This window comes from Prionailurus bengalensis, chromosome E4 (assembly GCF_016509475.1).
Source record: "Prionailurus bengalensis isolate Pbe53 chromosome E4, Fcat_Pben_1.1_paternal_pri, whole genome shotgun sequence".
NCBI classification, from domain to species: domain Eukaryota; kingdom Metazoa; phylum Chordata; class Mammalia; order Carnivora; family Felidae; genus Prionailurus; species Prionailurus bengalensis.
The window spans coordinates 25,377,398-25,402,716 of record NC_057360.1 but is presented as its reverse complement, the minus strand read 5'-3'; the positions used below and the strand labels follow the sequence as shown (position 1 = coordinate 25,402,716).

General features: G+C 42.6%; 1 protein-coding gene across 2 annotated transcripts; it reads right to left on the bottom strand.

Annotated features, from left to right (window-relative positions):
• Window positions 1-22,996, bottom strand: RNASEL (ribonuclease L). Of its 2 annotated transcripts, none has more exons than XM_043569469.1 (7): window positions 22,844-22,996; window positions 18,231-19,910; window positions 8,631-8,716; window positions 7,205-7,410; window positions 6,187-6,319; window positions 3,338-3,471; window positions 1-2,230 (listed from the first exon to the last, which is right to left on the bottom strand). In XM_043569469.1, exons 2-7 carry the CDS (start codon window positions 19,705-19,707, stop codon window positions 2,092-2,094), a joined length of 2,175 nt encoding a protein of 724 aa, XP_043425404.1. In that variant the 5' UTR covers window positions 19,708-19,910; window positions 22,844-22,996; the 3' UTR covers window positions 1-2,091. The 2 variants fall into 2 exon arrangements, with proteins under 2 accessions (XP_043425404.1, XP_043425405.1); XM_043569470.1 differs by having other exon boundaries at window positions 18,231-19,744.
• Between the last annotated feature and the right edge of the window lie 2,323 nt (window positions 22,997-25,319).

Sequence of the window (25,319 nt, the reverse complement as noted above, 5' to 3'; positions counted from 1 at the left end):
TAAGATGACTCCAAGTTTTATTGACTATGCTTTACAAATGGGCATTTTGATTGACATAACCAGGTACTTACTACAAATCAGAAAAACAAACCTTAATTTTAAAATCTAAGGCAATCTTGCTTCTCCTAAAACCTTACAGAACAGCCTTAAGTTTCTTTCTTCCAGTACCTTTTTTTTAAGCAAGGAGAGGATGATCCATGCAATCATAGGTGAGAGTGGAGGACATCAGTGTCAATTATGTTTAGTTTGACTTCCAACTCTTCTTAACTTCATTTACTGTCGTCATCTCTTCAGAAAGAACCTAAGATACTGTTTTATCCCCAGTTCCTCCCATTACAAGGCTCCACCTTGACCACCAGAACGAGGATAAGTGGAAAATACATCAGACTTAATGCCAGAAAATATGTTCAAATCAAGACAGTGATACTTTCTAGCTATGTATTAGAGTAAATCAATATGTCTCTATCCTCATCTGCAAAATGAAGATAACAACACCTACCTTACAGGATAATTTTGAAAACTAAAAGAGAAAATATGTGGGTGTAATTTATAAATTATAAAGCACGATTAAAATGTAAGGTAACATTATTATTCATTTATAAAGATGGTTCATTCATTTTTCAGTGACTATTGAATGCTACCATATGGCAGACATTTTGCTAGGCACTAATGATACAAATCAAAAAATATATATTGGGGTGCTTGGGTGGCTCAGTCAGTTAAGTGTCCAACACTTGATTTCGGCTCTGATCAGGATCTCATGGTTGTAGGATCGAGCCCCACATCGAGCTCCACGCTGAGCCCTGTCCCTCCCTCGCTTATACTCACTCTCTCTCTCAAAATAAATAAATAAACATTATAAATATCACTGGTCCTTGAAAGCTTACATTCCAGTGAGGAAGAAGCAAGCTCAAGGTGGAGAGAAGCATGCTCTGGTTATGGGTGCTAGGGGGCCAGAAAGAGCACTCAGACTGGGGGATGGAGGGTGGGGGGGGCTCAGGGGGCTTTCTGGGGAGGTGACACTGGAATTGTTTCACTACAAATCCAAAAGCAAGAAAATAAATCCAAGTCACTCCTCTGTGAGGTGGTCTACACAATCCATGGTCCTAGTCCCCAAGCCAGTTCAAAGTGTCCCAATTCCTTAAGGCAGAGTTTCTCAGTCTTGGTACCACTGATATTTTAGGCTGGATAATTCTCTGTTGTGGGGGGCTATCCTGTGCATTATAGAATGTTTGGCATCATCCCTGACCTCCATCTATCTGATGACAATAACATGCCCTATCTCCCAGATTTAAAACCAAAAACATCCCCAGATGATGCTAAATGGCCCCTGAGGGGCAAAACTGCCCCCAGTTGAGAACTACTGCCTTGAGGTCATGGAAAACCAATGTAGGTGGTTCTAGAAGGAATGGAATTCATACAATTAGTGTCTGGTCTTATACTAGGTGTTCAACAAATATTGAATGAATGAATGCATGCATAAGTGGAGTAAATGAGTGAATGAGCTTTCTGGAGTCCCTTTGGCATATTCCTTTGGGGATCCATCCAGAAGATCCCTGGGCTAGTGATTAAGTTCTAAATACCCAAGTAAGTGATAACAATAACACGACATGCATTTATACAGTGCTCTATGCAAGTTGTATGATCTTGGGCAAGTAATTCAAACTCTCTGAATCTCAGGTCTGCCAGTTCTTAAATGGAGATAATAAACCCTGTCTTGCAAGGTCCTTGGCAGAATTAAATGAGACAATCAAGGTAAAACATAGAAGCATTACAGGTGTAGCCACTCAACTCCTGGGGTGTAACTGACAAGAGGAATCTTAGCAGGATGCCCTCCCAGCTCCTACCACTAAGCTTTATCCATAAAAAAGACAAGGAAGGTAGTTTGAGCATATACATTTTTTCGTTGTAAACATGTGGGAAAACTGGGCACTGTGTCAGGGCCTGATATACCCGCTAACATCCCCGCAAACAACCAGGTTAGTTAAGAGACCCAGACAGAGAGTTGTGACTTGCCCCAGATCACAGCTAAGTAAGTACCTCCCTGAACTCTAAAAGCTCAGCCACCACTCAGGGATGACCTCTATCACACTAAGGCTTGCTGGGATTGAGGGTTTTGGGAAAATGCTTTTTGTATTCTGTGTTCTGTAGTTTCGTGTAGACATAGATGACCAGATCGGGAAATTTCTCCTGCAAATACTGGAAAGGTTCTCCAATTCTCGACTTCATCCTGAAATGGAACATAAACATATTGGCATGGTTGCCCCCAAATCGTCTTCCCCCATTATAGCATCTGCGACCAAAGATCTCTTTGCTCCCTTGGTTTCTAGAGCAGAGGGAGTAAGGACTTTAAAATCTGACAGAACAAGGGGCACCTGGGTGGCTCAGTCAGTTAAGCATCTGACTTCGGCTCAGGTCATGATGTCTCAGCTCGTGAGTTCAAGCCCTGTGTCAGGCTCTGTGCTCTCATCTCAGAGCCTGGAGCCTGCTTCAGATTTCGTGTCTCCCTCTCTCTCTTCCCCTCCCCTGCTCACATTCTCTCTCTCTCAAAAATAAATAAACGTTAAAAAAAATTTTTTTAATCTGACAGAACAAGATTCATCTCCTAACTCTTCAACTAATTAGCAACTTGATTTTTGTGAACCCGTTTTATTCTCCATAACATGGAGATGATACAGTTCCACAGTCCCTTATCTACATTTCCAAAATCCAAAAGAGCCCTGAAAACTGCAAGCTTTCTGTGAGTTTACAGCTAACATTTTAGGCTGCACCAGCTGATTTCACTAACAGGGGCTACTTTTGAGACTTTTACAGCACCACATTCACTTTAGCCAGCTGCCCGGGCCCCTGCATTTCTTCCCATAAGGGAGTCACTACCCTTCTGTTCAAGAGAGCTCAGCAATAGCTAAAAAGGAGGATAAGAGCCTGCGGGGCACATCTGTCATTCACTGTAAGACCCTTGTGTTGGCCTTTTCCAGAGGGGAGGAATTACTTTTCTTCCATCAAAATAAATTTCCTATTCTAACAAATAGAAGATATAAATTTAGAATTGAATTTTTAATTTTTTTTAATGTTTATTTATTTTTGAGAGAGAGAGAGACAGAGCACACATGGGGAAGGGGCAGAGAGAGAGGAAGACACAGAATCCGAAGTGGGCTCCAGGCTTCAAGCTGTCAGCACAGAGCCCAACACGGGGCTTGAACTCATGAACCACGAGATCATGACCTGAGCTGAAGTCGTACACTCAACAGACTGAGCCTCCCAGGCAGCCCTAGAATTGGATTTTTAAATCACCCTCATTTCATAGATGACTTACAGGAACAGAAATAGTACTTACTCTTTGTTTTTTTCTTCATTAATATGTTCTCCCAAATTCCGGATGAACTTTAACAGATCACTCACAGTATTCTTATAACGTTTGCGTTTGTTTTCATAATACTTATTCATTTCTTGCATAACGTAGTTGTCAATCTACAAAACAAAATGTTAAGCAAAAATGTAGTAGCAACACAAAATAAACCCTAACGCACTATTAGTACAAAAAAGCAAAATGCGAATTTGAATATATGCCCAAATTACCACTGATTAATAAAGTAAATTAATAGAAAGAAAAAGAACAGAAGTAAATACTATAACATCAAAATGCTAACAGTAGTTGTGTCTAGATGTGGGATTATAAGTAACTTCACATTCTGGTATCTATTTTCTCAGTGAATTGTTTTCATAGGAAGTTAAATATATTGAAACATGGTTTAGACATTCGTTGGCTACTATCCTAGGAAATTTACTCATTAGACTGTACAATATTTTTATCCTGGTGGCCACCTGTCCAAATTGGTAATTGATTACATTTCCCCCCTGAAGAGAGGTGTTCAGACTAAAATCGGACCCGGCAGCTATTGCCAAAATGAGTGTGGTGGATTTTGTTTTGTTCTGAATCCTATTTCCAAAGGTTCCATGTTCCTCCTTGCCTCTAAGTATCTCACAGCAGCGTCTCCCAAGCCCATGCCTTTCTCTGTGTGTTTGCACCCTTATAGGTGGCTCTCCTTTTTACAAAGCATTAGGGGTAAGAGAATAGCACCCAACAGTCGTGAAGATAGAGTCCCTCAAGAGTCACGGGTGACTAGACCACCCCAGCGAAGACCTGCTGAGACAGTCCACATGTGCCATGTGCAGCGCACCTGGGAGAAGGGCTGAGCCACTGCACGCCAGCGCGGGGCGCCCTGGAGGGAGGAGGCAGGAGCACACGCTGGAAAACTTGGCTCCTTGGGGCTGCCGCAAAGCTGAATGTATGACCGTGAAAATGGGCAAGTCGTGAGAATTGACAGAAAGTCAAAGTCTCAAATGGGAATTAAAAGATAAGACTTGAGGGGCGCCTGGGGGCTCAGTCAGTTAAGCATCCAACTTCGGCTCAGGTCATGATCCTGTGGTTCATGGGTTCAAGCCCCACGTCAAGTTCTGGGCTGACAGCTCAGAGCCTAGAGCTTGCTTTGGATTCTGTGTCTCCCTCTCTCTCTCTCTCTCTCTCTCTGCCCCTGCCCTGCTTGTGCTCTCCCTCTCAAAAATAAATAAATGAACTTAAAAAAAAACCTAAAAAATAGTAAAAAGGTAAGGCTTGAAGTCAGTCAAAATGCATCATAAGTCCATAAAGTTTTGGGGAAAGAACTGATGAACTGGGAAACAAAAGAACAGGTTTTCCTTCCCAGGCGCTGCCAATCTTTGCTTTTCCAGGTCTGGCTATTTCAGGTTATACCTCTGAGTCTCAATTTCCTCAGCAATTAAATGAACAGGTGGACTTCATGGCATCATCACTTCGTGCAGTGAGTAGCTTTAGCACACAGCATCGGCAGCCCGACTGCCCAGCTTCAGATTCTGTTGCTGGCTCTGTGCCTTTGGAAAAAGTATTTGCCTGTGCCTCAGTGTGCCCACCCACAAAAGGGAGGTAATTGCCTTAGAGGTTGTTATAAGGATTAGCTGTGGAAACTCTCACAAAGCCCTGGGAACTATAACTGCCATAGAGTCAGTGCTACAGAATTGTCAGCTGTTATTATCACTTGTTCTTGTTTCAAACTTCTCTGTTTCTCAAAGTTTAAGTTTTAGCTGAAGTTTTATAGACATTCATTTAGCAAAGAGTCATGGCATACCTACTCCATGCCAGGAATTCAGTAACAGACATGACACCGGACAGTCTCTGCCCCCCTGGAATTTACAGGGTAGTGGGGGGAAATGGACACTAAGGCAGCAATTATGAGTGTGATGTGTCATCTAGAGGAAAACAAGGGAAGGAAAGCAAAATGAGACCCAGAAAACAAAGAGGTGTGAGACAAGCAGTCCTAGATCAGGCATATGATTGGGAAGCTATTGGTTTCGGTCAAAGACCTGGAGATATGGATTCTTCCATAGTGCTTTGCACTGTCTCCAGGGAGCCCAGCATGTATCATACAGCCAGTGTTTCTGTGGGTCTCTCGGCCCTCCATGGACCATGCTGTACTCTGCCTTACATGCCCACAGCCTCACATGGGTCTAGCACGAAACTGGCACTCGACAGGTATCTGCTAAGTAATAATAACAAAAGTTTTGGTAGCATTGACCAGATCGAGGTGATGATTGATTTGTTATGTTTTACTGTATTTAGTTCAAGTTAGGTGGACCATTTCTTGAAGAAGAGAAATTTGAAAGATTTCTTCATGGTGTGTTTCCCCAGGCAGAATGTAGATGTGTATGTGGGCCCTCAGAGCTGGGCTGGACAGTCGGCAGAGACAGCCAATCTCTCCCTGGACTGAGAAGTCTCACGGTGCGGGACCTCCTTGGGGTTAAACTCTATTTAATCAGCTGCTCTTGTCACAATAGTAATAGGATGATTAGCCAGGCCTCTCTTAGAACCAGGGCTGGAGGGAAAGAGCCACGAGAAAGGAAAAGACTCCTGGGCTGGGACGCGGCCATCCTGAAGAGAAGTCTAGATGAGAGTCTGTCAGGAGGGCCTAGCCTCTGAAAGATGAGACAGAGACCCAACAGGGCAGAGGGGGCTGGGATGGGGAGGAAGGCAGGGAAATCACATCTTCTACCCCTTGGCTGAGCCAGGCCAATAGTATACTGAAAGTTAAAAAAAAAAAAAAAAAACTAACATAACACATTACACAGATCCTTACTCCTGGAATAACTTCCAGACACAGGAATTGTTCATACCTTAGAAGTCCACTGGGCAAAACTTCTGGAACATTCAGACATTTCAAGTTGCAGTAGTTGGACAATCCTGCTGTTACATTTTCGCATTTTAATGTCCGATTCATTTCCCACATCCCTAAGGGTCCTATAGCGGCTGAAGATGACAAAATTATCATGGTCATTCCACTCTGCCTTCTCTTTTCAGAAAGAACAATGTTACATTTTGGTTTTTGATAAAAGTAGTAAAACCATGTCTCTAAAAATTCTGTATGTTGGAAGAGGCAGGCATCTTGCTCTCTTTCTCCGCTCCCCCTTCCCCCCCACCCCGGCTTTTTCTTTTCCTCAGAAAACAAAACCAGAATCCAGAGACATTAAGTCACTACTCCCAAGATACACAGTCAGGAGATGCCAAGCTGAGAGGAGAGCCCAGGTCTTCTGATTCCCAGCCTAACTCCTTCCCACACCACCTAACCATGGTGGTTAATTTTATGTGTTAACTTGTCTGGCCACAAGGGACCCAGATTAAATATTATTCTAGGCATATCTGTGAGGTGTTTCCAGATGAGATTAGTATTTGAACTGGTGAACTCAGGAAAGCAGATCACCTTCCCCTTGTGAATGGGCCTCATCTAATCCCCTGAGGTCCTTGAATAGAACAAAACCTGGAATTCACCCCTTCTTGTCTTATGGCTTCATCTGGGACATCAACCTTCTTTTGCCCTCACCCCTTTTGGCTCTCAGACCTTCAGACCCTTACTGGAATCCCCATCATCAGTGCCCCCTGGCTCTCAGGCCTTTGGATTTAGACTAAATTACACTATTGGGTTTCCTGAGTCTCCAGCTTGCAGAGGCAGATCATGAAAATTCTCAGCCTCAGTACTGCCTGAGCCATTTCCTTATGAAAAATAAATATATATTTATATTTATCATTTGGATATATGATACATGATTTTATATATGTTATATATAAAATCTCCTGACTAATACACTCACTGTCTCCCTTCTGGATGCCTGAAATATGCAATCAAGCTTTACTTACTTCTCCCAACTCCAAAAGAAGGGATGACCCAGCAGGCCACTCAGATGCTCCTTCACATTTTCTCCAGGGTTGAACAGGTGATGAATGAGGTTACAAGTTTCCTCATCTGGAGAAAGTTGAATCACCTCTTCATTACTTTTAGTCTTCAGGGTTTCAAAAGGGATGTCTCCCTTCTTTACCACATATAGGACCAGCAGTCCAAGGGCCTGCATGAAACCCATAAATTGAGCTAAAGGTATTCAAGAATTATCACTCTGTATGGAGGTGTGATATAGGTTATGACCAAATGGAAAGTGGGAGAAATCTCAAGGAGTCCACAGGCGTATTAGGGAGAAAAGACACAGGTAGTGTATAAAGAACCCTTCGAGGCAGTATATGGTCCCCACAACTGAGGTTTATAAGGAGTGAAAAGTAATCATGGGCCAGAGTTGTCAGGGCAGACTGCTTAAAGGAAGAGGAATTTGAGCTTGATCTTAAAGTATGGACAGCATACAGATAAACAGGGGAGAAGAAAAATATTTTAAGCAAGGGAAATGGTAGGAATCTGGCTGGGAACTGGGACTTTGGGTTGGGGCTATGTCAGGGAGCAGATAAAGGAGCCAGTCCAGGTCCAGTGGGACAGAGTGATAGCCCCAGGAGTTAGGTCATGACAGGGAGGAAAGGCCAAGAAGGAGGTCAGCATAGGAACTTCATGCAGCAGGCAAGACACCAGTCAGGGAAGAAGCTAAAATCTGAGGCTTTTAACAGCAAAGGCCAGACATGGATAGAGAGCTCTTGCTCCTGGGGTTGAAAGTTGAGCACCCTGGAGAATCCCCCAGGACAAAGCTGCCCTGACAGGATCAGAATCAATCTGGAACCTTTGGTCTGCAGAGGTCAGGCTCTGTTTCTGCCCTCTCTCCTCCCAGGAGAAACAGCTATTCAGGGTCTTAACCCTTTTGGCCAAGATTAGTCTCTTTCAAGCTGAAGATCAATCTCATCCCTCCCTTGTGTTTCAGAGGGCTGTAGTATCTGGCCTTCCCAGGAGTTTAGCACCCCAGTTTGGATGGAATGGGAAAAGAAATCTCAACTGCTTTGTCCTTAGGCAGAAAATACCTCCTGCAGGAATTCTGGAGGTGATTTGGAGATGCTTCTTGGAGGTAATTTTAGAAGAGATGTGGCATGCTCGATTTATTTACTATCTAGCTGGTGCAGAAGGAGAGAGATCCAAAGAGATACAGAAAGGAACCACAGCAACAACCAACTCCACACCAACCCAGAGAAATGCTACTGTCTGCACAGGACTGAAGGCAGCAATTTCTGGGAAAACACTGTGAAAGTTAGTTAAAATAGAAATGATGACCTCTAATTGGCCATAGGACATAAGGGAATGAATGAAACAAAAAAAGGAAGGTGAAAGATGGAAAAGTAAACTAGTTGTAGAAATTACCTCTAGATCTGTCTTGATTTCCTGTGGCTCTCCACCCCACTTGATGCTTTTATCGAAGTCTGCCAGGCAAACAGCATTCTTGGAATCTAGGGGATAGTTTGTAGAGATGCAATGAAAATCCTTTCTCTTCCTGTTGTAATTAAATAAATATGTTCCGCAATGTGCTACCATCGCCAAAGAAAGCAGCAACAAAGCTTATATCTGCATGGCCATTTGCTCCTCAAAAGAGCCATGTGCACCACATCGTTTCACCTGTTAGGTATATGCCAAGGGCAGGATTTAAATTTTATTTTTTTCCAGTCCTGGGGGTGAGGTAGGATGAGGATAAATTTAACTAGCTCCCCATTCAGGCAATTCCTGGGGGCAAAGAGCACAGATTTATAAAGAAACCGCTGGCAGGAGTTATGTTGACTTCCTAAGGCTACACAACAGCTAACCAACAAGGTTCCAAATCCAAGGCCAGATTAGCACAGCACTCCACTAAATCAAGCCCATCACCCACAGCCCACTATGATGCTGTAAGCAGTTATCATGGATTAACCATGTGCTTGTTATGAGTCACTGCCTCATCCCTCTTCAGAATCCTTCTCCCTGGAAAGAAGCCACTGAGTCCTCAGACAGAGGGATGCATGGACAGGAGAGATCCGGAACAATATGAGAGGAGAACAAGTCAGTGATCTGTCCTTGAAGAAGTAGCTCCTGCTTCTGGCTTGAAGGAGTCAAAGAAAGAAAACTGGGTAACTCCAGATAGGATGACAGTCAGAATTGTGTGCTTCTCGAACCCTTTTTATTCTGAACTTAGATATCAAAGTTGCACGGAAACCCACAGTCTGACAAAAATGTGTCCACTAAATTATTCAATAAGGGTCTAGTGAGGGGGAAAATGACAGTGGAGGAGGAGAACACGGCACAGACCCTGCAGGGTTCAGAGTCGCTGAACAAGGAGATAGATATTGAGTGAATAATTACACAAATAAACACAAAGTTAATTGCAACTTTAAAAGTACTAGCCAAAAGTGCAGGAAACTGAAAGTTGATAACAAGAACCATATGGCTGTATGTGGGAAAGAAGTCTTCCTTGAGGAAGGACTCTTAGGGCACCTGGGTGGTTCAGCTGGTTGAGCATCCAACTCTTGATTTCAGCTCAGGTTATGATCTCACAGTTTGTGAATTTGAGCCCCACATGAGGCTCCATGCTGTCAGCATGGAGGCTGCTTGGGATTCTCTCTCTCCCTCTCTCTCTCTCTCTGCCCCTCCCCTGCTTGCATTCTCTCTCTCTCTCTCTCTCTCTCTTTCAAAATTAGTAGAATTTGAGTGGATAAGTGGAGCAGGGAAGAGAGAATTCCGGATAGGAATTCCCAAGGCAGAAAGGAACCCAAAGAATTCCACTCTGACAGAAAGCAGGCTGAGTACCTGGAGAGGAGGGATGTAGTTGGAAAGGAGGTTGAAGGGGCAGATGGGATGCAGATCATAACCATGGACTGTTTTCAGCTATTCGAACTAATAAATCCCCTTCATTGTTTAAGCCACTTGGAGCTGAGTTCTACTACTTAAATTGGCAAGTGCCTGATGGAACACTTCACATCTCTGCCTAACACTTGATTTTTTTAACAAGCCCCAGTTTTGTTTTGTTTTGTTTAGATTCAATAGACATTGTTAAAGTACTATCAAAATTTTAAACTTACATCATCACAGACTGTTAACAGTTGATGGGCAGAGTCCGGACAAAATCTGCCCACTCCACCCTGCTGTCAATGAATGAATCAAGAACCTCTTCATCCTCACTCCCACCACAGTGATGTCATCTAAGATTAATATATTTGTAATTCTTAAAAAAAAAAACAATGTGCATAATTTACATAAACAATGAATTCTTTCTTTGTTTATTCTTTGCTTCTTATAAGTTACTATTTTCTCCCAGACTCTCTCTCCTTCCTTATGCATATCCTCTAGCAGATCTTTCATGTAGGGTCTGTGGGCAGAAAGTTTTCCTGGATCCTTGAATGCTTAAAAAATGTATTTCAACAAATGGTGTTGGGAAAACTAGACAGCTACATGCAAAAGAATGAAAATAGACCACTTTCTTACAGCATACACAAAAATAAACTCAAAATGGATCAAAGACCTAAATGTGAGAGCTGAAACCATTAAATTCTAGAAAACGAAAAAACAGGCAGTAATTTCTCTGACATTGGCCATAGAAACATTTTTTTCTAGATATGTCTCCTCAGGAAGAGAAGACAAAAGCAAAATTAACTATTGGGACTACACTGAAATAAAAAGCTTCTGTACAACAAAGGAAACCATCAGCAAAACAACAAGGTAACCTACTCAGTGGGAGAAGATATTTGCAAATGAGATATCCAATAAGGGGTTAATGCCAAAAAGGTATAAAGAACATATGCAACTCAACACCAAAAAAACCCCAAACAATTCAATTAAAAATGGGCAGAGGACCCGAATAGAAACTTTTTCCAAAGAAGACATACAAATGGCCAACAAACACATGAAAAGATTCTCGACATCACTCATCATCAGGGTAATGCAAATCAAAACCACAATGAGATATCACCTTATGCCTGTCAAATGGCTACAATCAAAAGGACAAAAAATAAATGTTGGTAAAAATGTGGAGAAAAAGTGTGCACTGTTGGTAGGAATGTAAATTACTATAGCCACTGTGGAAAACAGTATGGAGGTTTCTCAAAAAATTAAAAATAGATATGATATGATCCAGTAATTCCACTATCAGATATTTACCCAAAGAAAACAAAACACTAATTTGAAAAGTTATATGCACCCTTATGTTTACAGTGTTATTTACAATAACCAAGATATGGAAGTAGCCAAATTGTCTATCAACAGATGAGTGGATAAAGAAGATATACATATGTATCGAGAGAGAGAGAGAGAGAGAATGAAATATTACTCGGCAATCAAAAAGAATGAAATCTTGCCATTTGTGACAATATGGATGGTCCTAGAGGCTATCATGCTAAGTGAAATAAGTCAGAGAAACCTAAACACCATAGGATTTCATCATATGTGGAATTTAAGAAACAAAACAAATGAACAAAGAAAAAAAAAGGGGCCAAACAAAAAAACAGACTCTTAAATACAGAGAACAAACTGGTGGTTTCCAGAGGGGAAGTGGAGGGGGATGGGTGAAATAAATAAAGGGGATTAAAGTGTGCTTATTGTGATGAGCAGTGAGTAATGTATAGAATTGTTGAATCATTATATTATACATCTGAAACTAATAAAACACTGTGTGCTAATAATACTGCAATCAAAAATATGTATTTATTCTGAATCACATGTGAACAATAATAATGTGATTGTTCTCTCAGTCAGTCCTGGATGCTATGACAAATCACAATAGACTGGGTGGCTTAAACAACAGAAATTTATTTCTCACAGTTCTGAATATTGGAAATCTGAGATGAGGGTGTCAGCAGGACTGGGTTCATGGTGAAGACCCTCTTACTAGTTTATAGACAGCCATCTTCTTGCTGTGTCCTCATATGGTGGAAAGATAACTAGCTAGCTCTATGACTTCTTTTTTTTAATGTTTATTTATTTGTTTGTTTATTTATTTTGAGAGACAAAGTGCAAGTGGCAGAGTGGCAGAGAAAGAGGGAAAGAGAGAATCTCAAGCAGGCTCCATGCTATCAGCACAGAGCCCAACACAGGGCTTAACCTCACAAACCATGAGATCATGACTTGAGTGGATATGAAGAGTCAGAGAATCAACCAACTGAGCCGCCCAGGCAGCCCTCTATGACCTCTTCTTATAAGGGCATTAATCCATCCAAAGCAATTTTGAGAAAGAACACATTTAGAGGCATCACACTTCCTGGTTTTTAACTATATCACAAAGCTCTCATAATCAAAACAATGTAGTACTGGTATAAAATGAATTAAACAGAATCAAGAGCCCCAAAATAAACCCACACATATGTATTCTTCACAAGGGAGCCAAGAATACCCAATGGGCAAAAGACAATCTCTTCAAAAAATGATGTTGGAAAAAAAACAGATAGTTACATGCAAAAGAATGAAAGTGGAACCCTGTCTTACACCACTTAAAAAACTACTTTGAAATGGCTTAAGGCTGAAATGTAAGACCTGAAGCCCTATAACTCCTAAAAGAAAACGTAGAGGAAAAGCTCTTTGATATTGGTCCCAGCAGTGATAGTTAAGATCCGACACCAAAAGCACAGGCAACAAAAGTAAAAATGAACAAGAGGGACTACATCAAACTAAAAGCTTCTGCACAGCAAAAGAAACCATCAACAAAATTAAAAGGGAATGTACAGAATTAAAAAAAAAGCTGTTTGCAAATCAGATATCTGGTTTGGAGTGAATTATAAAATTCATTCAATACAATAGCAAAGATAAAATGTTCTGACTGAAAAATGGGCAAAGGACCTGAATAGACATTTTTTCCAAAGAAGACATTAAAAGAGCCAAAAGATACATGAAAAGGTGCTCAATATCAGTAGTTATTAGTGAAGTGCAAAACAAAACTATGATGTAATATCATCCCATACATCTGTTAGAATAATCACCAAAAAGACAGATGACAAGCACTGGTGAGGATGTGGAACAAAGGGAACTCTAGTGTGTTATTGGTAGGAATGTAAATTGGTGCAGCCTCTATGGAAAACACCATGAAAGTTTCTCAAAAAAATTAAAAATTGATAAAATAGAAAAGCATATTTGAAGGAAATGAAATCACCATCTTGAAGAGGTAACTGCGTCTCCAGGTTCATCGCACCATTATTTATGTTAGCCAACACATAGAAACTGGCTGTGTCCATTGACAGATGAAGGGATAAATAAATAAATAAATGGCACACACACACACACACACACACACACACACAGCAGAACACTATGCAGCCATAAAAAGACAGAAATCCTGCCATTTATGACAACATGGATGAACTTTGAAGGCATCATGCTAAGTTTAAGAAGTCAGACAAAGAAACACAAATGCTATATGATCTCACTTACATGTGAAATCTAAAAAAAATAAAACAAAACAAAACTGAGGGGCACCTCAGTGGCTCAGTTGGTTAAGCGTCCAACTTTGGCTCAGGTCATGATCTCATGGTTCATGAGTTCAGACCCCACCTTGGGCTCTGTAATGACAGCTCAGAGGTTGGAGCCTGCTTCAGATTCTGAGTCTCCCTCTCTCTCTGCCCCTTCCCCGTTCATGCTCTGTCTCTCTGTCTCTCTGTCTCTCTCTCTTAAAAATAAACATTTAAAAAAATGTTTTTAAATAATGAAAAAAAAAACTGAACTCATAGAAGCAGAGATTTAGATTGGTGGTTGCCAGTGGTAGAGGTCAGGGAAATGGCTAAAGGCAGTCAAAGGGTACAAACTTCCAGTTACAAGATGACTAAATTCTGGAGATGTCATGCACAGCACGGTGACTATAGTTAACAATACTGTATTATATAGTTGAAGTTGCTGAGAGTAGATGTTATAAGTTCTCACCACACATACACACAACAGCAACTATGTGAGGTAATGTGTTAACTAACTGTATTGTGGTAATCATCTTGCAATATAGACGTACGTATATTATATCATCACATTATATACCTTAAACTCACACAATGTTACATGTCAATTTTGTCTTAATAAAGCTGGAGAAAATGAAAAAATTATTTCTAATTGTGAAAAAAAAAGGCACTAATGCCATTCATGAAGGCTCCACCCTCATGATCCAATCTCCTCCAAAAGGTCTTATTTCCAAGTGCCCTCATATGGAGATTATTGTTTCAACATATGAATTCTGGGGTGACACTAACATTCAGCTGTTAAATAGGCTCTTTCTCCTCAGTGCCTTCCTTTGGCATTCAGGTTGCTGATGAAAGAAGTCCCTTACCAATCTGATTTTGGTTTCTATGTAGATAATTTTTTTTCTCTTGGGAGCTTTTGAGGTTTTCTCTTTTTTCTTTGATGCTTTGAAATTCCTTTAAGATGTGGCTCAATGGGGTTTTTTCCATACTTACCTCAGCTCTTGGTGAGTCTTTTCAATAAGAGAACTATATCCATCTTTTAGTTCTGGGACATTCTCAGCGATTTTTTTTTTCAAATATTGTTTCAGCCTCACTCTCTTCTTCCCTCTGGAATGCCTATTAGAACTTCTGGATCTAATTCCTGACTTCTTAAACTTTTTCCCTTTCCATCCCTTTATACTTTTCTATTATTTCCTTGGAGAATTTCTTGGGCAAATCTTCTAGTTCACTCATTTAATCTTCAACCCAGTCTTGAGTTTTAAATTTTTATTTTATTATGTTTTTATTTTATTTTTGAGAGAGAAAGACAGAGCATGAGTGGAAAAGAGACAGACAGAGACGGAGACACAGAATCTGAAGCAGGCTCCAGGCTCTCAGCTATCAGCACAGAGCCTGATGCGGGGCTGGAACTCAGAGACAGTGAGATCATGACCTAAAGTGAAGTCAGACACTCAACCGACTGAGTCACCCAGGCACCCCAAGTTTTAAAATTTTAAACAATCATATTTTTAAATTCCAAATTCTCTATTTGGTTCTTTTCACAATGCTTATTCTTGCTTCTTGGAAGACATGACCTATCTTTGTTCTCTGGTTTTATTAATTATATTCAAAGTTGTATTGTGGTTACTTAATAAGGTAAGCTAAGTAAATGCCCATGTACTAATCCGCGGAATCTGTGAATATTTATTTATTTTTATTTTTTTAATGTTTTATTTATTTTTGGGAAAGAGAGAGGGACAGAGCATGAGCAGGGGAGGGGCAGAGAGAGAGGGAGACACAGAATCGGAAGCAGGCTCCAGGCTCTGAGCTGTCAGCCCAGAGCCCAACACGGGGCTCGAACTCACAAACTGTGAGATCATGACCTGAGCCGAAGTTGGATGCTCAACCGACTGAGCCACCCAGGCGCCCCTGAATATTACTTTATATAGTCAAAACAAAAAAGGATTTTGCAGATGTGATTAAGAATCTTAAAATAGGAGAGATTATCCTGGGTTAGCAGGGTGAATCCGAAGTGTAATCACATACATCCTTATGTAGTGAGAACTTTTAACAACTACCCTCTGTGGAGGCAAAGGGAGATCTGACAACACAAGAGAAAGCAATATGACTACAGAGGCAGAGATTAAAGTGATGCTACAAGTCAAGGAATATCAGCAGCCAAGAGGAAGAGGCAAGGAACAGAGTCTCCCCCCACAGCCTACAGAGGGAATTTGGTCTTGGTGACACCTAATTTGGGGCCAGTGGTACTGATTTCTGGCCTCCAGGACTGTGGGAGAATAGGTTTCTATTGTTTAAAAAATTTTTAATGTTTATTCACTTTTGAGAAAAAGAGAGAGTGCGCAAGCAGGGGAGGAGCACAGAGAGACAGAGACCAACTCTGAAGCAGGCTCCAGGCTCTGAGCTGTAAGCACAGAGCCTGCCAAGACACAGGGCTCAAACTCAGGAGCCATGAGATCATGACCTGAGTCGAAGCCTCAAAGTTGGAGGCTTAATTGACTGAGCCACCTAGGCGCCCCATAAGTTTCTATTAAGACACCAAGTTTGTGATCATTTGTTTCAGCAACCATAGGAAACTAATACATTCAATTAGCTTTGTTTCCTTGGGTGTTAATTCTTCTATTTCATGCATCTCTCTTATGGTATCGGTACTTCATGAATATCTTAAGTCATTTTTTACTATAAGCCTCATTTTGCAGTTGAGAATCCCTGATGCCCTGTGAGTTGTTTCTGTTAATGCTATCCAACATAGGGGAATGGAGGCAGTTGTCAGAACTGCTTTACATTATTCAGTGAAACTTAGGGGTAAGAAGGACATGCCACTCAGTAGGGTGCTTTGGCACAAATCTTGTGGGTTTAAATGTTCTTTGTTTCTCTTGAGATCATCAACCACCCACTGTCTTGAGTAGCAGCCCTGTCTCCCTGTCTGCAGACAGACAGGCCTGTCATAGATGCTTGGTCTGTGGGGGAGAGGGGATGCACAGGGTTTGAGCTTCCTAGTTTCTACCAATGCAGTAATCTTCCTGTTACCTGGTCCTTTGTCATCTCCTGCCTCTGGCTTCCATTACTCTTGAGTGGGGCTTCTTTGCACTGATCCTACTTTTATGAGTAACATCTAGTTGTGGCCTCCTGCATTTATACTGGCTCCTGTGTCCTTCTTTAACCCCATCCAATCATGTTCAGTCTCTTAATGACTCTTCAAATATTTTGTCCTGTAAAACTTCTTTTGTTATTGTGATCTCAGCTATGAAGTCATTTAACCATCTTTCCCTATCATTTTAGGGATTTAATACAAAGAATAGTCTCTAGTATACGTTAGGTTCACCACCTGAGGCAGAAATATAGTCTATTCTTTATTGTCCAAGCTTAAGAATAGAAGAGGTGGTGCCAGAAATTCTGAAGAATAGGTAGTGACAAGTAATTTTCTTTAGAACATGATATATGACCCTTTTGCATCAAGATAGATATTTAGAAGTGGGAAGGAGCCTGCCCTTGGCTGAATCTTGAGACTGCTTCACTTGGTAGAGCTGCACATATTTCTGGCCTTTGTCAGTCTCCCCAGCAAAGTTGCTTAACACCAGGAAGGAGTGCGACTAGTGGCTTCAAACTAAAAGCCAGATTCCAGTTGTGTTCTTAGGTTTACCTACTTCTTTCCAGGTCTTGTCCAGGACCTTAAACACTGTTCTCTGCCTTTCCATACCTGAACCCTCTTTTTGTCTTATTCCCCTACACCTAGCTTAAATCTCAATGCATGCCTGTAGATTAGGTAACTGTTTCTGCTTAGCCCTCTAGACAAGAACTTGGCCTTGGTTGAGCACCTATAACACAGGTAACTTGTCTAACATACTGCACTTAGACCTCATAACAACCTTATCAAAGCAGTATTATCAGTCTTAAACGAGAGAACTAAGCCTCACAGAATCAAGTGACTTTGAGGTTGCAAAGCTACCAAGTGGCAGGACTGGGCTGCAAGCCTCCCTCAACCTGTCTAAAGCCAAGACTCTTTCTACTGCACCACATTGCCTCCTGGGACTTTACACTCAGCTCTGCTTCTTTTCTTTAATGTTGCTTTCATTTGCTTGTTTGTTTGTATGTTTGTTTATTGGCTTGAGCCAGTGGGTAGTGTCTTGTTCTGCCTACTTGGAGGCTGTTTCACTGTGTTGCATCTTATCCTGGCATGCCCAATTTTGACCTCAGTTTTGCCATTCAGTTTTACGGTGACTGCCATCTTGTCTGAAGGAACATAACTTCAGGATTCTCTGACTTGCAGGCTACTTTAGGAATTCAAATTTCTGGAGCTGACCCCGTCTAAGACATACCTTCATACTTGCATTTGCCAAGGGAAGTATATAAGGTTAGCCTGGTATTCCATTGGCATCTGGGACCTCCATGTGGGGTAAAGGTTATACCTCATAGCAGGAGAGACTGCACTATAATTATGAATCAGTTTCATTAGTCCTTGAACAGAATAGTATACATGTACTCTACTCTTTTCCTATCTATAATGAAAATCCTTTCCTTTTGTAAATAAACACCCCATAATTTTTAAGAGAAGACTGGGGGGACTTACCTATTAAGATGTTTCCGGGGTGCAGATCCTGATGAGTGTATCCACACAGTAGATGTAGTTCTTCCACAGCCTTAAATACAGAGAAAAGGACATGCCGGGCAAATTCATCTTCCTCATTTCCCACAGCCTCCCCTCTGTGCTTATCCAAGTGTCCCTCCAGTGTCTGCTCACAGAGGGCAAGGCACACATACAGACAGTCCTTGTGGCTCTCACTCCCATAGAACGTCACCAAGTCACTGTTTGCTCGGCTGCTCTGCAGACAGGAGACCTCCTTTTGTCCATGTGTGCTGCCTTCATAGAAGCGTTTCACAGCTACTTCCTGCCCTTCATAGAACCCCAGGTAGACACCCCCTTCAGAAGTGTCAGCAATTTTATATTCCTCATCAATAAAGATCTTGAGTTTTCCAATCATAGGGCGGTATATTCTGTGGAGATGTTCCAAGGCCTCCCCCCAACGTGAGCTTTGAGGCTTCCAGTCTTCAGCAGGAGAGTGAAAATCTTCTCTGGCTCCATGAAGGAGAAGAAACTTTGCAAGGGAACTGTCATAGTTGCGCCTCGCTATCATAACAAGATCTCCACAGTCTGTGCTGGCTCCTTTCTCACATAACAGTTGAGCAATTTCTTCCAGTTTGAGTTGGACAGCCAGCAGAAGTGCTGTGTTGCCCTCACTGTCTGTGTCATTAATCTCTATATGCTCTTGTTCCAGAAGCATCTGCACCAAACCCAAGTGCTTCTTTTCCACTGCCAGGATCAGGGGTGTCTTCCCTTTCTCTCCCCTCACATTGACATCAGCCCCATGGTCCAGCAGAAGGCGAGTGAGGACCTCCACCTTTCTATCATCAGAGTTCCTAAGTGCATAGATCAAAGCATTTCTGCCCATGTTGTCACGGGCTTTGACATCTGCCCCCATCTCATCAAGGAGGACCTTCAAGGCATCTACATGTCCATTTTCAGCAGCATCCATTAGAGCTGTGGCCCCTCCTTTTCTAAGCCTCTTTTGATCCTCCTTTGTCCTTCGACTCAAATTCACCTTTGCCCCACTCTTATACAGGAATCTTAAGGCTTCGACTTTACCATTCACAGCAGCTTCCATGAAAGCTGTGAAGCCATTAGCATCATACTCATTGACCTCTGCACCTTTAGAAAGTAAAAGTTCGAGCACCTTCACCTTTCCTCCAATCCCAGCGATGATGAAGGGAGTGGCCTCATTCTTCTTCCTCAGACAAGGATTAGCGCCGTAACGAAACAGAAGATGTAGCATGTCCTCCTGGCCACTTTGTACCGCATTATGCAACGGTGACCAGCCCCACTCCTTTTCCTGGAAATTGACATCAGCCCCTCCTTCCAGCAATTGCTGAACCAGCTTGATGTCTTCTTTTTCAACCGCTTTGATCAACTGGTTGTCCTCCACTGATGCCCTCCCCTTGCTGGAGGGTGTGGGTCTCTCCTGAAGGTTGTTATGGCTCTTGCTCTCCATGATGGTAATTACCAGTGGCTACAACTCTGTGCCTTTCCTTTAAGAAAATGAAAATGTATCTTCTTGGGACTTGATCAAAGAGACATGGAGCTTTAGAACTCCTGTCAGGGTAAATCGGAGTTATCTGACTACGGACCAGCAGTATGAGGGAAAACAATACTCTTGCAGTCTTCTGACATCCCACCGGGAGATGAGAGAGCTATCTGTAATTTCACAATAGTGAGGAAGCATTTGAATTGGAAAAATTAATCTGGTTATTAATATAGAACTATTTGCTCTAGAAAATTATTATGCTACAGTCCCACCACCCAGAAATAGCCATTGTTAACATTTTAGTATATTTCTATACATTTTTTAAAAATAGTTGAGATCATGCTATGTAAGGATGTTGTATAAGTATCCTGCTTTCTTTCACTTAATGCCATAGTATAAATAATTTCCTATGTTACTGCAAAGTCTTTTAAAATATTTTTAATGGTTGGGGCACCTGGGTGGCTCAGTCGGTTGAGCAGCCAACTCTTGATTTCAGCCCAGGTAATGATCTCACGGTTTGAGACATCAAGCCCCTACCTCAGACTTGGAACTGATAGCATCAAGCCTGCTTAGGATTTTCTCTCTCTCTCTCTTTCTCTCTCAAAAATAAATAAATAAACTTTAAAAAATTTAATGGCAATATGCCACCAGACAGTTGCTTCATTTCCTTATTACCGAGCAGTATTTATTTATTTTTTTAATTTTTTTAATGTTTATTTATTTTTTTGAGACAGAGCATGAACAGGGGGAGGGTCAGAGAGAGAGAGAGACACAGAACCCAAAGCCGGCTCCAAGCTCTGAGCTGTCAGCACAGAGCCCAATGCGGGGCTTGGACTCACGGACCGCGAGATCATGACCTGAACCGAAGTCGGCCGCCCAACCGACTGAGCCACCCAGGTGCCCCTATTTATTTTTAAATGTTTATTTTTGAGAGAGAGTGCAGGCAAGGGAGGGACAGAGAGAGAGGCGGAGAGAGGATCCCAAGAGGACTCTGTGCTGACAACGGCGAGCTCAAGGCAGGGCTCAAAGTCACAAACCATGAGATCATGACCTGGGCTGAAGTCAGAGACTCAACTGACTGATCCACCCAGGCACCACTACTGAGCAGTTTTTAAAAACAATTTTTAAACAAGACGTTTAAAATTAGAATTTTTTTAACCATTCTAAATAATGGTTCAGTTAATTTAGCTTTTTAAACTTTATTTTCTTTCTTTTTTTTAATGTTTATTTTTGAGAGAGAGAGGGAGAGAGTGCAAGTGGGGTAAGGGCAGACAGAGAGAATCTGAAGCTGGGTCCAGGCTCTGAGCTGTCAGCACAGAACCCGACACAGGACCTGAACCCACGAACTGCAAGATCAACCTGAGCCGAAGTTGGACGCTTAACCAAGTGCACCCAGGTGCCCCTAAAGCTTGTTTTCTTATGAGAAATCTTATAATAGATTTCTTATGATAGATTTCAAAGAACTGAATGCCTGGTCAAAGAGTAATGGCACACTAACAGGTCTTAAGTGTTAATTTGCTTCAAGCCTATGCACTGGTGTGTGCTGACCTAAGTCCCTCGGTCTGTAGCGGAACTAATCTACTTTCCTTGAGATGTGCAGACCCCTGGCCTTGAGGAGTGAAGGGCCAGCTGCTGATGATGCCAATATGTCTGTTCAGGGTCATACTGACAAATGACTAACTGCCTGGGCATCTGCTTCTTCGGCACGCAGCCCCCACCCCCTCCCTTTCCCCATGCCTTCCCCAGCTTCCCTTGCATGGGGAAGATGGTCTTTGAGACGTTAGTCTGCCATCTTCCCGGGTTGTCAGATTCCTGAATAAAGCAACCTTCCCTTTCCCACCATCACCTGTCTCTCTAGTATTGATTTTTGAGCAGCTAGAAGCCAAACCTGAGTTTGGAACCAGTTCTCTGTCCCACAACAAAAGGATATGATCATTTTAAAAACTCTCAAGCTATGTTAATAAATGTCTTCTGATGTCATATAAACATACTCTTGCCAGAAATAGATGGGCTCTTAAAAAAGAAAGAAAGAAAGAACTCTCATTTATAGGGGGAAAAGAAATCTGTGTTGTGTCAATTTGCATTTCCTACGCCACAGGAAGTGTGATTCCTCTCAGCGTGTTTGTTTGCTGGCGCTGGGCAGGTCTTCTTTGTGCTTCTATTCAAAATAATACAGAAAAGCGGAAAGAGCTTAAGCTCCAACCTCACAAGATTGAAGTCTGAACCGCTGGTTGTGTAACTTCGGACTGTTACTTCCTAATTGTGTAGCATTAGATTATTCTCAATTTTGTTTCCTCCAGAGGGGGCAACAGTAAATACAGTCATGCATGTCACGTATGGCAAATATTAGGCATTCAATAAATGAGAGAACTAATAATGTCCCACTATGAAAAAATAATAATTCAGCGAATCCTGGTCTCCCCACCTGTGTGCACACACACAGCACATAAACAGGGGACCTGGTGGTGTTGATTTAGTCCAACAGCCCTCCGCCAGGTGTGAGTAACAGAACTGCAATTCAAGCATGAGCACCAAACTGTTACTTGAGTATCTGTAAAACTGCACCTGCTACAGAACCCACATAGCAACCACTTTTTGGCAATCTGGCCACCCTGACAGTATCAAAGGCCCCTCCCTCAGAGATCTCATCGATCGTGCTATGAAAGCACACCACCCTGGCAATGAAAACTTTGAGACAAATGTTCATGTGCAGGGTTGCTGTTACAGCAGGTGTGAGATGGGCTGGTAGAAATAAAGGAGCAGGGAAGGAAAGGGAGTCAAAGAAATCCCAAATAAAATATCAGAGTAAAGAGACACTGCAGCAAAAGTGCTATCATAGACAACAGCCGGCTTTCAGTTTCGTTTTCTCCGACTCACCAGAGGTGCCGGACAAAGAAGGCTTGAGTTAAGCAATGTGTGAACTGTGGCCAAACCTTGGAGCGCCCAGGAGGGCTCCGGACCAAAGGGCCCCCTGCCAGCGGGCTCTGAGCTCCCTCCCGGGTGTCCCACACCCCCTTCCACCTCCAGACCCCGGAGCCCAAGGAATCCCTCGAAGGGAACAGCTTCTCAAGCTTTCCCAGCTCTCCTCTTTGTGAGGTCTTACCTTCTAAACTCAGATGCCCCTCAGCTATTCCTTTGAGGTCATATACGCCCCTCAGCTATTCCTTTGAGGTCATTTAATCTTCAAAGCCTGTCGCCTACAGGAAAGCGCTTCTTGCAAGAGGTCCCTGAGCCACAGGGCGGAGCTGAGAGAAGGAGGAAAAACTGAGCCAGAAAATAAAGGATCAGGGCCTGAGCAGAGAGCCCTCTAGAGGACAGTGGGGCCCCCACTCTGACTGCCCATGGCTAATTTGACGTCCAATATAGAGCTGTTCATCTTTCAGCCCTTTAGGCTTTCAGGCCACCGCTTCCAGCTCTATCTTTACATGTTCTTCTAAATCCCGACCTTTCTGAGGGAAATGAGTGGTAAATGCATATTTATTGAACTCTGTGTGCCAGGCGCCCTGCCCATTGCTTCACAAGTGACATGACCCCAGTTGACCCCTAAGAAACCTGTTGATGATGAACCTGTGGCTCAGAGAAGCTAGATAAACCCAAAGCCCAAGCTCCCTCACTCATGTGGGCATACTCAACTCACTCACTGCCCGAGGCACGGAGGCCTCCTCAGGCAGGCACCAGGATGGCAGTCTGGAGACTTGGTCCTGCAGCCAGCACTGTGGCTGTTTAGGGGAGTGACCTCAGGCGGGTGGATGGTTTAACCGCGTCGAGCCTCAGTTCCCTCGTGGAACATGGTTTTTAAGATTCCTTTCTGCTCTAGAAGTTCGGTTCTTGCCACTCTCCTCGCACTGAGATGCATACTGTGTACTCAGGGCCGCAGTGGGAAATATTCCTGTCCACAAGGAATATCCAGTCTTGCTGGGGAGACAAACTCCTGACCATCTTGAACCAGGAGAAGCAAAGAGGGGGTGGCTCAAGAGACAGGTAGAGTGTGACAGCGGGCCTGGTAGGAGGAGACTTCGTTCTGCTCACAGAGATGCCAGCCACTAGGCTGGTGCACAGCTCCAGACTCTGAAGAAGGAACCACCAAGAGCAGAGGCAAGCAGGTCCAGGAGTGAGTGGGAAACTGAGGCAAGAGCATGCAGAGAAACATAGGCCAAGGCTACATATCATGATGTCCCCCTCCATCCCCTGGACTTCCCCTTTCCACACACATGCTAGGATGGGGACACAGGGTCCTTCCCCTTTCCTTCTTTGGACCAGAAAGAGCCCTAAGGCTGCAAGGATTAGCCCTAAAGTGCAACTAAACTGCATGTTACTTACCAGAATCTCTTCTTGTTGGATCTTCGCCATAAGACAATGGGGTCGAGTTGAATCAAATACATGACTGATGTTCTCACAGCTTCCTCACAATTTTGCTAATGAAATCTAGGTTTCCCTGCTTTCTTTTGACTGTAGTAATCATGCACCTCACCTATTCTGTGAGCCTGTTAAGAACAGATGTAGAGATGTGGCTAAAATCGGAAATTAAAATTTGCAACCAAAACAAACAAAAATAGGATGCTCATGACCCAAGTGATCATAAAGCAGAATTCTGAAGGAATAAACAAAGGAGTAGCAAGAAATGTGGGCAAGACGAAACAGCTAGCATAGCTAGAAACTCCCTAGCACCTGCAACTGAATAGAGGCTGTTGCCACGGTATTCCATGCTTAGGAGCAGGAAATGGCAAGACTCTTGCTAGCAGATGTCAAGGCACTGAGTCTCCAAAATGCTTTGGAGCAAGGACACCGGAACCAGGGTGCCTCGCTTCAAAGCCGACTCTCCCACTATAATAGAATAATTACCAAAAAGAGCCACATTTTTTTTTCAATCTTCCCTTCACCCATGCTTTTCACAGTTTAACTTCATACTGGAATTCTCATTAAGTGGTCTCGTTACTCCCCTCTTTGAATCTTGGCTGGCCCCGTGACTTGGTTGGCCCAGTAGACCCTGCCACCATATGAAGAAACCTGGACTAGCCTGCTGGGTGGTAAGAGAGACACAGGGCCCAGACACCTCCATTGCCCAAGCCAACAACCAACCAATCCTTAGATGTACGACTAAGGCCATCCTAGACCTGCCAACTCTTACCAGACCACCAGCAGATCACAGATGCAAAAACAAGCCTAGCTGATATTAGCTGAGCCTGGCCAGATAAGCAGAAGTGCCTACCTGACCCACCGACTCATAAGCAATAATACAGGCTTATTATTTGAAGCCATGGAGTCTTGGAATGGTTTGTTATGCAGCAACAGCTAACTAATATAGCTAACTAATATATAACTAGCTAACTCTTTGAATTTAGGCAATTTCCTTAAGCCTTCTGGCCTTGGTTTCTACATCTGTAATATGGTGATAATAATAACAGTAGTGACCTCAAAGGAAGGTTGTGAGGGTTACAGAAATGAATATATGTGAAGCACTTAGGATAGTGCCTATGGCATATAAGCAGCTACAATTTGTTGAGCACTACTGCCTGTGGGGCACTGTGATGAATATTTGTCATAAATTTTCTCATTCCATCATCACAAAAGCCCTGTGA

What these genes read in the sequence shown, in the direction of transcription:
- RNASEL (XM_043569469.1), bottom strand. Translation starts at nt 19,707, where the DNA reads ATGGAGAGCAAGAGCCATAACAACCTTCAGGAGAGACCCACACCCTCC. An exon ending in CCCCGGAAACATCTTAATAG is followed by an intron (nt 8,717 to 18,230) that starts GTAAGTCCCCCC and finishes ACTATCCCCTAG; the next exon opens with ATTCCAAGAATGCTGTTTGC. An exon ending in TTGCCCAGTGGACTTCTAAG is followed by an intron (nt 3,472 to 6,186) that starts GTATGAACAATT and finishes TTTGTTTTGTAG; the next exon opens with ATTGACAACTACGTTATGCA.